This window comes from Littorina saxatilis, linkage group LG1 (assembly GCF_037325665.1).
Source record: "Littorina saxatilis isolate snail1 linkage group LG1, US_GU_Lsax_2.0, whole genome shotgun sequence".
In the NCBI taxonomy this organism is placed as follows: Eukaryota; Metazoa; Mollusca; class Gastropoda; order Littorinimorpha; family Littorinidae; genus Littorina; species Littorina saxatilis.
Genome location: NC_090245.1, coordinates 73,439,877 through 73,453,720, shown reverse-complemented (window position 1 = coordinate 73,453,720; position 13,844 = coordinate 73,439,877). Strand labels below are relative to the sequence as shown.

Genomic DNA, 13,844 nt, shown 5'->3' with positions numbered 1-13,844 from the left:
AAGCAGCATCTAAAAATGTCCTACAATGCATACTGAATTAATTTTCAAAACGTAGTAAACCCAAAGGTATGTATTTTGTTCTATATCTTCGTTCCCTATTATTACCAGGAACTAATAAATCAAAAACTAACAAAATTGTCCACGAAAAGTAAAATCTTTTCAGGCACATCAATGGTTGCAAAAACATTACATTACACTATGACTAACAAAATCATCATAAAACGTCAGTGGTACAAGAATCTGCATAAGAAACTACTCCTGTATCTATCTCTGAAACTACTAACTACTGGACTGGGTGGCCGAGTGGTAACGCACTTGCGCTCGGAAGCGAGAGGTTGCGAGTTCGACCCTGGATCAGGGCGTTAGCAATTTTCTCCCCCCTTTCCTAACCTAGGTGGTGGGTTCAAGTGCTAGTCTTTCGGACGAGACGAAAAACCGAGCTCCCTTCGTGTACACTACATTGGGGTGTGCACGTTAAAGATCCCACGATTGACAAAAGGGTCTTTCCTGGCAAAATTGTATAGGCATAGATAAAAATGTCCACCAAAATACCCGTGTGACTTGGAATAATAGGCCGTGAAAAGTAGGATATGCGCCGAAATGGCTGCGATCTGCTGGCCGATGTGAATGCGTGATGTATTGTGTAAAAAAATTCCATCTCACACGGCATAAATAAATCCCTGCGCCTTGAATATGTGCGCGATATAAATTGCATAAAAATTAAAAAATTAAAAAATCCCTGCGCTTTGAACTGTACCCATGGAATACGCGCGATATAAGCCTCATATTGATTGATTGATTGATAACTCAAGCAGATTTCCTCGCAGATCATTAACTCATTGTCTCCCAGGTACGGATATATCCGTACCCACTCATACCCAACCCAAGTAACACGCATATTGAAATCCCACTGGGTTCCCAGTGGTGAATAAGTGGGAAGAGGATGGGAGAGTGGGCCCACTCCCATCCCACAGAACTCCCACAGTCAAAGCTATGGGAAGAAAGTGGTATAAACCTGGGCCGTCCCTTAGTCTCTGGGAAACAAGCTTGCACTTCGACAGAAATGGGATAAAAGTGGGAATTCCCTCTTCGTTCCCACACAGCGTGCGAGGAAAATGTTCCGACGCTGCGAGCGCGAGTCACACTGTCACTGCGCGAGTCTGCAAGTTGCTCCATCGAGATCGGTGACGTCACAGCACACGCTGTTTACACTAGACTCGTTTGAATCGTGGCAAACGTTGAATACACCGAAGTATTTTATATGTGTGTAATTATTGCAGTTCTGTTAATAACAACTGTTGTCTCTAGAATGGTTTATTTACTCACGTGATGACTAAATATTTTCAAGGATTTTTGTTTTCACTGCGGGACTATTATTCTGCCCTGTTCAGTTCCGCGTTGGGCCTGCCGATTGTCGGATTGAGAGTGTGTGAAATTTGCTACAATTGCCGGCGAATAGACTGTGAATACGTTCCGTGCGCGCGAGTATTGCATGTGCATGGATTAAAGATTACATCTGAAGAACACCGAGTAATATAATGGCGGTGCTTCATATTCAACAAAGAGAAGACGATCAGTGGGATTACTGTCAAACTCGAAGGTTGATGAACGCATCAACACGGCTTTCCCACGGCACGTGGCTGCACGGGCGCTTGATGACTCGATTTGAGTGATTAAAAACTAGTGTGTGTGTGTGTGCTTGAATATGTATCTGTGTGTATCAGTTGTTCTTGTTTTTGTTTTTCTTTATACATTGATGATTTTTAAATTCGCAGGACTCTTGAGACGTTCGCAAGAACCCAGTCCTCTACGGAAGTCAGAAGAAAAAAAATTAAGAAGTCCCACACGTTTCCGATTTAAACCCCACTTGTTTCCCACCCGAATCCCACTTGCTTCCCACTCGCTTCCTACCTGAATCCCACTCGTTTTCCACCCGTGAATCCCACTCGTTTCCCACCCTGATCCCACTCGTGCCCCACCCGTTTTCCAGTCGTGTCCCACTGGTTTCCCACTGGTGTCCCATTTACTTCCAACTGGGGTCCCACTGGAAGTCGTAATCAAATCCCACATGGCGCCCATGTGGGACTTCCCACAACGTCACCATGTGGGATCCCACTTGGGGCCCACGTGGGATCCATGTGGGAAGGTTACTTGGGTATGGCTCTATCTGACCAGGTACGGATATATCCACTCTGACTGTAAGCTTCAGTCGCTTCCTGTAACGTCGATCTAACGCCTGTATTCCAGCGTGTCGATACACAGTTTCTACACAGTTACTACAATTCTGAGTGACCTGCTGCAGCACAGCTGGTCTCTGCTAAAAAAAAACTTGGTCAACATAGCTGGGGTACAAAGTGTTAAATAGGAATTAGTTCAAAATGTGAAAAGGACATACATATATGCTGATTCCTGCTATCAAAATACAAAAGAAACCATTGCAATAAATTAGTAAGTAGGCAAATATCTTCACACCTGTTAAACTGTAATACCTGGCGTGATTTTCAATTCTGATGTTACTGCAGAACATTTTAAAATTATAGGGATCATAATTAATCATATCATCTGCACTGCCGCCAGAAACATACACATAATTACAAAGAGAAATCACACACCTATACATACACAAACATAAAATCTCACCAGAACCTTAACATTCTAAAAACCTTCTTCAATACAAAAGTGTTCTTTTGTAATATTTCCATAAGAATTCTAAATTGTGAGAGAGAGAAAACCCAAAAATCTTTAGGTGTGAAATCTGTCACGCCAATATATTCCTTTACCAAATGGACAAAAAACTTCAGACTCGGTAAGTTTTACTGTGGTCTATACTGTGGCTGGATTACACATTTTACTTGGTGCACACCATAATTTGTTCAGCACTTCTCTGCAGCTTTTTTCTTGGACATGATATAAGAAGCAGTGCAAGCAATTGTTTCTCTGTATAATTATAAATATGTAAGTATAATTATGCTGGAAGGACTGAAATGTCACAAAACCATGGCTTTGGAAAGGGATCAATGCATCTCCCCAATCATGTTATCCCTGTTACACCTTGAATGTTCTCAAATATTCTTCAGATTTTGTCAAAGTACTCTCTTTTTTCACAGGTGCTGCTTGATGAAATAGAGTGCTTCCATGAGTCTCATGTTTGATGTTACCAACAAACAACTTAGACCACTCTAGTGACTTACTCAGCTCAAATTCTTATTATCCTGAAGTCTGAAAGCAACATATGGCCAGACCTTGAGTCCAAAATGTGTATAGTTTTATTTATATTTAAGGTTATGTTTTGTTTGTTCCTATATAGTCTGTGTCAGAACTGCTAAGTACAAACACACTTCAACTTTAATTCATCACATGCAGTTACATGCCTAATATCTTGATTATTTCCTAAAATCTGTTCATATTCTTGGGTATATTATTTCTGGAAATATACAGTTCTGAATATAAACACTGCAAACAAAGCCAGGCTAGCACATGTGCTGAGCAAAAATGTTTCCAGAAATAATTTAGCAAATTGACATTGGTGTTTTTTGCCAAATTAATTCAGCAAAAATGTCCTTCTACATAACACAGAGAGCAGCAGACGTCAGGCTGCAGATTTTGTGTACAAAATTGTCAAAGTGGAAGAAAAGTATGGGTCTACATGGTTAGGAACGCAATTATCTCTTCAATTCTCCCATTAAAACCAAACAAACAAAAAGCAATCAAGCTGCCAAGCTCACCGCTTTCTCTCTGCTGGAGGTGAGCACTCAGTACCCTGGTGCGGGCAGGTGTAGAGCTGTCGGAGCGCCAGTCAGACTGATAGCCAGAGGAAGTGTAGCCCTGATGGGCCTGGGACTGGGCCTGGGAGTACGAGGGCTGGTGGTAGTTGTAGCCACTGCGCGCCAGAAGACGGTTACGTTCTGCCTCAGTGTCCACCATTCCTGACATAGAGCGGAGGTCAGATTCTTGCACCACCACTCCCCCTCTCGCTCCCACCCCTGCTCCTGTCATCGGCTTGCGGGCCATTTTGTTCCGCTGGAAAAGGGAAGTGATAGGTCAAGTCATCCATGTTATCAAATGTTATCTGAATCATGTTACATTACTCAGGTATTATATGAATTCAGAATTACTGGTAATATGAGGCCAGTCAAGTCCAGGTGCACAGAGCCCCTAGAGATGAAAAAATACTAAGTTTCATTGACTTTCATGAAAGGAGTCAAAAACTGAATTTTTTGTACAAATTAGTTTTGGACAGCCTCCAGGAATGAGTCGCCCTCGACCAGGTTCACATCAGGTCCCACACGTGAACTAATTACATCAAAAGCCTACATGGAAGTCTATTAGTCTCGGCGAGAGGGAGATTTCTTTCTGTTTTGGGTATATTAAGTCAAGACAATGTCTTGACTGTGCTAACTTAGACCCAGATATTTCATAAGTCAGTTCTGAATGAAGAAAAAAAAATCTGTTCAATAATATCTCCTAGTATCAATTAGTACTTTTAAAAAGAGACACAGCAGTCTGTGACACATGGGTGAAGACAATGTTACTGTCAAGACTTTATTCACAAGTGTTTTAACCATTCCTCCTATGATGGCATTGACATAAGGTACCACAAGAGATATGGAACGGCTTTACAGTGCTTGCAGTAGGATTAGCAAAAGATTGTCAGATCAGGCTGAACCAGAAATATAAACATGCATGAGATTATGAAATTGTAAAAACAAACCAAACAAAAAACAAACCAAACAGAAAGCATGTCCCCTCCCCCAAAATAAAAACAACTTTTTTAAATGATGCAAAATGATACAATCTGAGTGTCAAGAATGATATGTGCAGATTTGAAAATGCATGTCTGATAATTATGCCTTTTACAATGGTAACCTACACAGATGTAAATGCCTATAATCCCCCCCCCCCCCCCCTCCCCGCCTCTTTAACAATTTAATTTGATCAACTTTTAATTTCAGGCACACTTCTACACTGAACACAAGAAGGCATAAAGGACCACTGCATTACCAATTCATAAAGTATTCATTTCTCAAAAACAAATATAGATTCAATCAATGCTACAAAACAAAAATGTAAAACAGCAACTTACACAGGAAATAGATTTAAAAACAAGTTGCGTAAGGCGAAATTACTACATTTAGTCAAGCTGTGGAACTCACAGAATGAAACTGAACGCACTGCATTTTTTCACAATGACCGTAGTCCGCCGCTCGTGCAAAACGCAGTGAAATTAACGAGCCTGTTTAGCGCAGTAGTGGTTGCGCTGTGCTGCATAGCACGCTTTTCTGTACCTCTCTCCGTTTTAACTTTCTGAGCGTGTTATTAATCCAAATATATCATATCTATATGTTTTTGGAATCAGGAACCGACAAGGAATAAGATGAAATTGTTTTTTAAATCGATTTTGGACATTTTATTTTAATGATAATTTTTACATTTTTAATTTTCAGAGCTTGTTTTTAATCCAAATATAACATATTTATATGTTTTTGGAATCAGAAAATGATGAAAAATTAGATGAACGTAATTTTGGATCGTTTTGTAAAACCAATAATTTTAATTACAATTTTCAGATTTTTAATGACCAAAGTCATTAATTAATCTTTAAGCCTCCAAGCTGAAATGCAATACCAAAGTCCAGCCTTCGTCGAAGATTGCTCGACCAAAATTTCAATCAATTTTATTGAAAAATGAGGGTGTGACAGTGCCGCCGCAACTTGTACAAAAAGCCGAATATGATGTCATCAAAGACATTTATCCAAAAAAGGAAAAAAAAGTCTGGGGATTTCATACCCAGGAACTCTCATGTAAAATTTCATAAAGATCGGTCCAGTAGTTTACTCTGAATCGCTCTACACACACACACACACACACACACACACACACACACACACACACACACACACACACACACACACACACACACACACACATACACCATGACCCTTGTCTCGATTCCCCCTCTATGTTAAAACATTTAGTCAAAACTTCTTTCTTTATTTGGTGTTTAACGTCGTTTTCAACCGTTCAAGGTTATATCGCGACGGGGAAAGGGGGGATCGAGATGGGATAGAGCCACTTGTTAATTGTTTCTTGTTCACAAAAGCACTAATCAAACAAGAAGAGCAAACGCTCGATCGAGTCACTTTCGCAGTTCTGAATATTATATGAGGCATCAGATGGACAGGAAGAAATTGCTATTCACAACACAATGAGTCACGTTCACATAAAATTTGAGCCCGGTCACTTTTATAGTTTCCGAGAAAAGCCCAACGTTAAGTTGTGTGTTGCCGAACAGAAAAGGCTAGTTATCTCCCTTGTTTTTCTGATAACGTTCGTAAAAGGCTACAGATGTAAATACTTTGATGTAAAGAATAATCCTACAAAGTTTCAATCACATCCGATGAACTTTGTCAAAGATATAAAATGTCTAATTTTTCCTTTGACGCTGACCTGTGACCTTGAAAAAGGTCAAAGGTCAACGAAACCATCGTTAAAGTGTAGAGGTCATTGGAGGTCACGACTAAACAAAATATGAGCCCGATCGCTTTGATAGTTTCCGAGAAAAGATATAAAATGTCTAATTTTTCCTTTGACGCTGACCTTGAAAAAGGTCAAAGGTCAACGAAACCATCGTTAAAGTGTAGAGGTCATTGGAGGTCACGACTAAACAAAATATGAGCCCGATCGCTTTGATAGTTTCCGAGAAAAGTCCAACGTTAAGGTGGTGTCTACGGACGGCCGGCCGGATGGCCGGCCGGACGGCCGGCCGGACAGACTAACACTGACCGATTACATAGAGTCACTTTTTCTCAAGTGACTCAAAAATTGCTCCAGGGGTTTGCAACGTAGTACAATATATTACCTTACTGGGAGAATGCAAGTTTCCAGTACAAATTAGGACTTAACATTTCATACATACTGCTTGACTAAAATCTTTACAAACATTGACTATATTCTATACAAGAAACACTTAACAAGGGTAAAAGGAGAAACAGAATTCCGTTAGTTGCCTCTTACGACATGCTGGGGAGCATCGAGTAAATTCTTCCCCTTAACCCGCGGGGGGTTAGTCAAAACTTGACTAAATGTAAAAAGCAACAATTTATGCAAACATAGTCTCAACTAAACTGAGATCTACACTGATCTTTATGGCGTAAGGGAATGGATACTGTTTTCATCAAAAAGCAACTTTATTTAATACACAAAACCTATGCCTGCACTAGTCTCCACCTCTCCCGATTACCTACATGAACCAGAGGCTTGGAGGGCAAACTGCCGCAAAGCTGCAGGCACCAGCGGTTCTGACAAGAGAAGAGAGTGGCCGGGTGTGCCGAGAAAGGGGCTCAAAAATAGCGTACTCTATAGATCGCCATGGGCTCAAACAATAAGCTTTGATAATGTAACTGACTCTCACGTTTCTTTTGCCCTCTGCACATAGCTTGTGACGTCAATCGAGAGTGGTGGATACCTAGAGCAACATTTTTTTCTAATTCACATGTCACTCATGTACTAAGAGGAAGCTGACAGCTGATAAACTGATGCATCAGAGCCACAACCATGTATCTCCAAAATGGACGTTCTTAGAAATCTGTGCTTGAAGTTTTGATGCTAAGGAAAACAAGTCGCGTAAGGCGAAAATACAATATTTAGTCAAGTAGCTGTCGAACTCACAGAATGAAACTGAACGCAATGCCATTTTTCAGCAAGACCGTATACTCGTAGCATCGTCAGTCCACCGCTCATGGCAAAGGCAGTAAAATTGACAAGAAGAGCGGGGTAGTAGTTGCGCTAAGAAGGATAGCACGCTTTTCTGTACCTCTCTTTGTTTTAACTTTCTGAGCGTGTTTTTAATCCAAACATATCATATCTATATGTTTTTGGAATCACGAACCAACAAGGAATAAGATGAAAGTGTTTTTAAATTGATTTGGACAATTTAATTTTGATAATAATTTTTATATATTTAATTTTCAGAGCTTGTTTTTAATCCGAATATAACATATTTATATGTTTTTAGAATCAGCAAATGATGGAGAATAAGATAAACGTAAATTTGGATCGTTTTATAAATTTTTATTTTTTTTTACAGTTTTCAGATTTTTAATGACCAAAGTCATTAATTAATTTTTAAGCCACCAAGCTGAAATGCAATACCGAAGTCCGGGCTTCGTCGAAGATTACTTGACCAAAATTTGAACCAATTTGGTTGAAAAATGAGGGCGTGACAGTGCCGCCTCAACTTTCACGAAAAGCCGGATATGACGTCATCAAAGACATTTATCAAAAAAAAGAAAAAAACGTTCGGGGATTTCATACCCAGGAACTCTCATGTCAAATTTCATAAAGATCGGTCCAGTAGTTTAGTCTGAATCGCTCTACACACACACACACACAGACACACACACGCACACACGCACACACGCACATACACCACGACCCTCGTTTCGATTCCCCCTCGATGTTAAAATATTTAGTCAAAACTTGACTAAATATAAAAATGTACTTTAATGTAAAAGTTCGCAAAAATCATGGAAATTTAGCAAGCAAAATTCTGTTTTGTTTATTTGTAAGCTCCTTGAAAATAAAAGATAATGATAACATGCCAAAAAATTAAAATAAAAACAATAAAGGGATCTTCCGTGTAGAATTGTCCTGAAAACGCGATCAAAAGTTGAGCCAAAACCGTGCACAGCAACCTACACTATTGTGGCCTGTATCCCGAGAAACAAATCAGGGAACTTCCGTGTTAGAAAAAAGTACAATGCAAAAAACTAGAGATCAAATATTCATGAACAGACAATCTGAAAATGCAAAACATCATCATCACAATTCTATATACATATCATTCAAGCAGATATATTGTGCAGCTACAAAGAAAAGTTAGTAAAACTAAAAGGCCCAGTAAACATAAAAAGCAAAACCTTTTGCAAATATGAAGGCACAAAAGTTACATCTTTGGGTAAATCTCCAATTCCAGTGAGCTGATAATCTGATCCACACTCGTGAGTAAGGCAAGTACCAAGACGACTTCAAGAGATATAAATTACACATATTGAAATAAAATCAAAGCAAATAAAGAATGTCCCAGAATAAATGTCACTACAGTGTATCAATAAACCAATTCAAAATGACTGCTCAATGTTGATCTTGGTTCCATATGAAAATCAACCGAAACACCAAGTATCAATTACTGATGCACATAGAAAATGCTCAGATGACTAAATATCTTTGTATTAACCTACATGGAACCAGACATAAAAGGAAGCAATTATATTAAATCCCTTTATGCAAGGTTGGTGATCAGTAACGTTAACATTTTAAAAAGGACTTCAAAAATGTTTTTGTGTGTGACACAATAGCTATCACTGTAAAACTACAATCATACTAACTACAATGTCCTGCATGAAGTTTCATCATACACTGTCAAACAGGGCAACCTGGGTCCATGAACTATAAATCTATATGAAACAAATCAGTGAAATGATATAACAATTACAGCCAATGCCGCTAACTATCAGTTAAAATTTCACTGTAAATTTGATCTAAAGCAGCATTTGACAGTAAGCCATGCATAATGTACTGTGCTTCAATCAAATGTAAAGAAAAAAGAAAAAGCTTTCTTGAAGCAGTACCTACTGTGTTATTTTTTTCCTCTAAGTACAACAAAAATGAAGTAATGAAAGTAAAAAAGTGTTATCACTTCCATCTCACAAAGAGCTATTAAGCTATTGATTAAAGCCAACTAACTTTAGTTCTGCCAATGTCTCAAACTGAATGTTGAAGTAATTTTAGATCTAAGGTTGAACTCACTCGATACTGCCAGTTGTATCCCTTTCCCTTCTCAAAATACCGTTCCTATCATTTCAAAACAACATTACAGATAAAAACAGTGTGTTTTGTTTTTAAATATAACAGTTTAAAGACATGAAAGTAGACTTTTTCATATTCAATGAACAAAATCAGTAATTTTTGGAGGAAACTTACTCAGACTACGGTACTAGTGTACAACAAGCCTTTTCAATCAGGGGCGGATCAGTTGCTTTGTAAGGGGGGGGGCACTTTGAATCGAAAGTGAATGTGATGGGCGCGAAGCGCCCGAATTTTCCTAGGGGGGTCCGGGGGCATGCCCCCCCGGAAAAAAATTTTGATCAAAGAAGCAAAATGGTGCCATCTGGTGCCATTTGAACTTAGAAATGGTCATAGAATCAGCATAGAAAAATCCTTTTTTTTTTCTTCTTCTTTTTTTTTCTTTTTTTTTCGGGGGGGGGGGGGGGGCACGTGCCCCCTGTGCCCTCCCCCCTCGTCCGCCCCTGTCAATCACCATTGACAGAAGACAAGGAGTTGCAGCAGACTATGAGAGCACACACATAAATGTTTCTGTTATAATTTGAAATATTCTAAAAAGGAAGCTATAAACTGATGAATAGTTTTGTGTAAATTAAGATCAGAAAATATGGATTCTACAAAGTTAAAAGGGAGTTCACCAAAGGGAGAAAAATAATCTGAACACATAATTATATCTAAATGAATTTAGGGTGAACAATATCCCATAACCCTGCATGAACACCCCTAGTAGTTTCAAACCAGTGCTTTTAGTTCAGCAAAACATTAATTTTGTTGTATGAGTGTACTAGTTGTTCAATGCAGAAAAAAGATTTTAAAGATCACATGCACAATACAAAAATTAAAAAAATTCAATTATAGAAATAAAATAAAATACACAGTTCAGCTCTTACAAGTTATTTGCATGTGTGTATGGCTCAAGCTTGTACGTGTTTCTGGATGTGATCACACATGCAAATCACACACATTTGGAGAGAGAAAAAAGCAATTTTTCTGTGCTGTAAAACAAATCAGCAAACAAAGACACAACAAAAAAGACAACCAGTCCCATCACAATCCATAAACACAGCAAGATGGTTAAACAGAGGTGGGCACAACAAAAATCACTGTAGAGCAAGGTCCTTGCAGTAGAGAACATTTTGTTCATTAAGGGGTATATTAGATTCTGCAAGGGCATCAGCTTTATAAGCTTGCTGTTCTGTCTCAAAATCGCCTTGCCATGTCCCCCAAACTGCCACATTTGTGTCAAGTGCCCAACCCTGATAAAAGAGTGAAAGAAGTGGGTAGGAACACACAACGGCCAGAAGACCACTGTGGTGAGAAGGCAGGTAGTGCACATGCACATCCCACACTGCTAGTACACAAGCAGAGCCTGCGTGTGTACGGCCAGACACTCACCTGGTAGGCAGGGACGGTGCGTTCGTTAATGTTGCCCAGGCTCTTTGACTTGATGGGCCATCGCTGACTGCCCGGGACCCCCGGCTGAGAGGCAGAGACAGACATACTCTGAGACTGAGACCCCAAGAACGGGGAGGGCAGGGGGGAGACGGGCTGGCAAGCGGCGGAGGGGGAGGAGGAGGTGGCAGGAATGCGGTAAGAAGTGTTAGGGGTGTAGGGTCCGGGGGTGACAGCCACGGAGAGAGGAGAACCACGGAGGAAGGTGGAGGTCAGCGGAGCTTGCACGGAGAAGCGGGAGGGTCTAACTGGCTGTGATCTGTGGTGAGTGCTCAACGCCAAGGGTATGACCTTAGCATTAGTGGCACAGGCGGGGTGGCTTGACAGAGTAACGGGGCTGTGCTGGAACCGGGGCTGACTGCTAGTAGGGCGGGCATGGACTAAGCTCAACATGGACATAGTTCTGCTCCCTCCTTCCACCTCCTGGCCAGTATCGTTGGGTTCAGACAGAGCACTAGGTGAGAACCGGTTAGTGGCAGCGTTGTAAGTGACGGAGTTAGCAGAAGCATGCTGCAGAGCAGAGTGTGCGAGGTGAGAGCTGGGGTGAGTATGCGGACACTGAAGTGAGAGCGGTATGTTAGTGTTAGGGTGTGAAGAGTATGGCTCCAGTAAGTCAGTGCCAGGCAGTTTTGTGGACGGTGCAGCCGTAGGTAGGCTGATAGTGTTGGTGTCAGCCACCTGCAACCCAGCACACAGCAACCGTGCAAGTTTTTGCATGCAGTGTTAGCTACATCACAGCGGTGCACCACAGCCCATGTCATATGTGAGTATAAAGCCATACATTTACAATACCCATTATTAATATACATGAAATGTCCACCCCTTCTCCTTCCAGATGTAAATATATGTACAGGTATGGATGAATTAGTTAACGTCATAAAGCTCCCAACACCACAAGCTTGTAAGCAACCACATACTTCATCAAAAGCAGAAACATAAACAAGTAAAACCAACAAACCAATACATATATATATATATATATTGCTTTCATCCTGCATTAGTAAAAACTTGCTTTGCAAGATATAAATAGTATGACCGTTGTCAAAAAGAAGCCTGAACCATAAACCAAGCAACAAGAAAAAGAAAAACCTCACACACAACACTTTTTTTTTAAAACTTTGCCCTTTTTCATTGTCTGCAAACATATGTGTCATCTTTCTTTATTTGGTGTTTAACGTCGTTTTCAACCACGAAGGTTATATCGCGACGGGGAAGGGGGGGGGGGGGGGGAGATGGGATAGAGCCACTTGTTAATTGTTTCTTGTTCACAAAAGCACTAATAAAAAAATTGCTCCAGGGGCTTGCAACGTAGTACAATATAATTTATTACCTTACTGGGAGAATGCAAGTTTCCAGTACAAAGGACTTAACATTTCTTACATACTGCTTGACTAAAATCTTTACAAACATGTACTATATTCTATACAAGAAACACTTAACAAGGGTACAAGGAGAAACAGAATCCGTTAGTCGCCTCTTACGACGTGCTGGGGAGCATCGGGTAAATTCTTCCCCCTAACCCGCGGGGGGAAACATAGGTGTCAGATGCAGATCATCCTACATAATAACTTGAAGGAATACATAATAATATACAAATAAAGCCAAAGTGCAAATTCCTTCAAAATCTCTAAAAAAAAAAAAAAAATGGCACTATTTAAGCCAATGCTGAGATCGACAATGGTCAATGCTAGTAACTCAAATTATCACAGCAACTTTCAACCACCAATAAATACGAAAAAACAAAAAACGGCAAGTAATAAAAAACACAAATAAACAAATAAAACTGCAAACCTAGAAGCAATGGGACTTATTTACACAAAAAACGGTTAACATAAACAGGCAAGTATGGCAAAATTAAAACCAAAACCAAAATAGAAAGGCAGTAAAGATAGACCACACCTGAATAATCAAGCAAAATTAAGGCACATTCGGTGAGTTTCTTGAATACAGGTAGCACAAAATGTTACATCCAAGGTAAACATACATAATTACAAAAAGCAGCTCAGTTACAGGTACGCATGACCTGCACGTGTTCACAGGAATACAGAAGAGAAGCAGTGGCCCATTCAAAACACCCTCTCTACTGTTAGCTTCAGCAGCAAACAGAATAGGGATAATAGGGGAATTGATGTAAGTCTGGTTTGAGGATTGAGGGCAGGTGAAAAAAAGTCCATGACAAACATGTGGGGTGGGTGTGGTGGGTTAAGGTAGGGTTGGGTGGGTAGGAAGTGTGTGTGTGTGTGTGTGTGTGTACGTGTATGTGTGTGTGTGTGCATGTGTGTGTGTGTGTGTGTGTGTGTGTGTGTGCGTGTGTGTGTGTGTGTGTGTGTGTGTGTGTGTGTGTGTGCATTGTGTGTATGTCTGTGCATGCAATACCAACAATGTTGCAGATAAAATGACAAAATAATGTCAGTAAGTGTGTATGTGTATGTAATTTCTGTGTTAGCACCATACTAAAATCCATTTTAACAATAATTAACCACTGGCGCACATAAAACTACATGTCACAGCCAGTAAGCAAAACACAATATTAAATAGTTGGAGGGGGA

At 40.1% G+C, this 13,844-nt stretch overlaps 1 protein-coding gene across 11 annotated transcripts in view; it reads right to left on the bottom strand.

Annotated features, from left to right (window-relative positions):
• The window catches only part of LOC138978299 (tubulin polyglutamylase ttll6-like), a 97,266-nt gene that overhangs the window by 6,158 nt on the left and 77,264 nt on the right, over nt 1-13,844 (bottom strand). For 3 of the 11 annotated variants that reach the window (XM_070351035.1, XM_070351009.1, XM_070351043.1), the window contains 3 exons: nt 11,239-11,322; nt 9,808-9,852; nt 3,726-4,020 (listed from right to left, as the gene is read on the bottom strand). In XM_070351035.1, coding sequence (XP_070207136.1) covers nt 3,726-4,020; nt 9,808-9,852; nt 11,239-11,322 — 424 coding nt within the window. Of the gene's footprint in view, nt 1-3,725; nt 4,021-9,807; nt 9,853-11,238; nt 11,974-13,844 lie in introns of all 11 variants that reach the window. The other 8 variants (XM_070351047.1, XM_070351019.1, XM_070351056.1 and 5 more) reach the window with 4 other exon arrangements.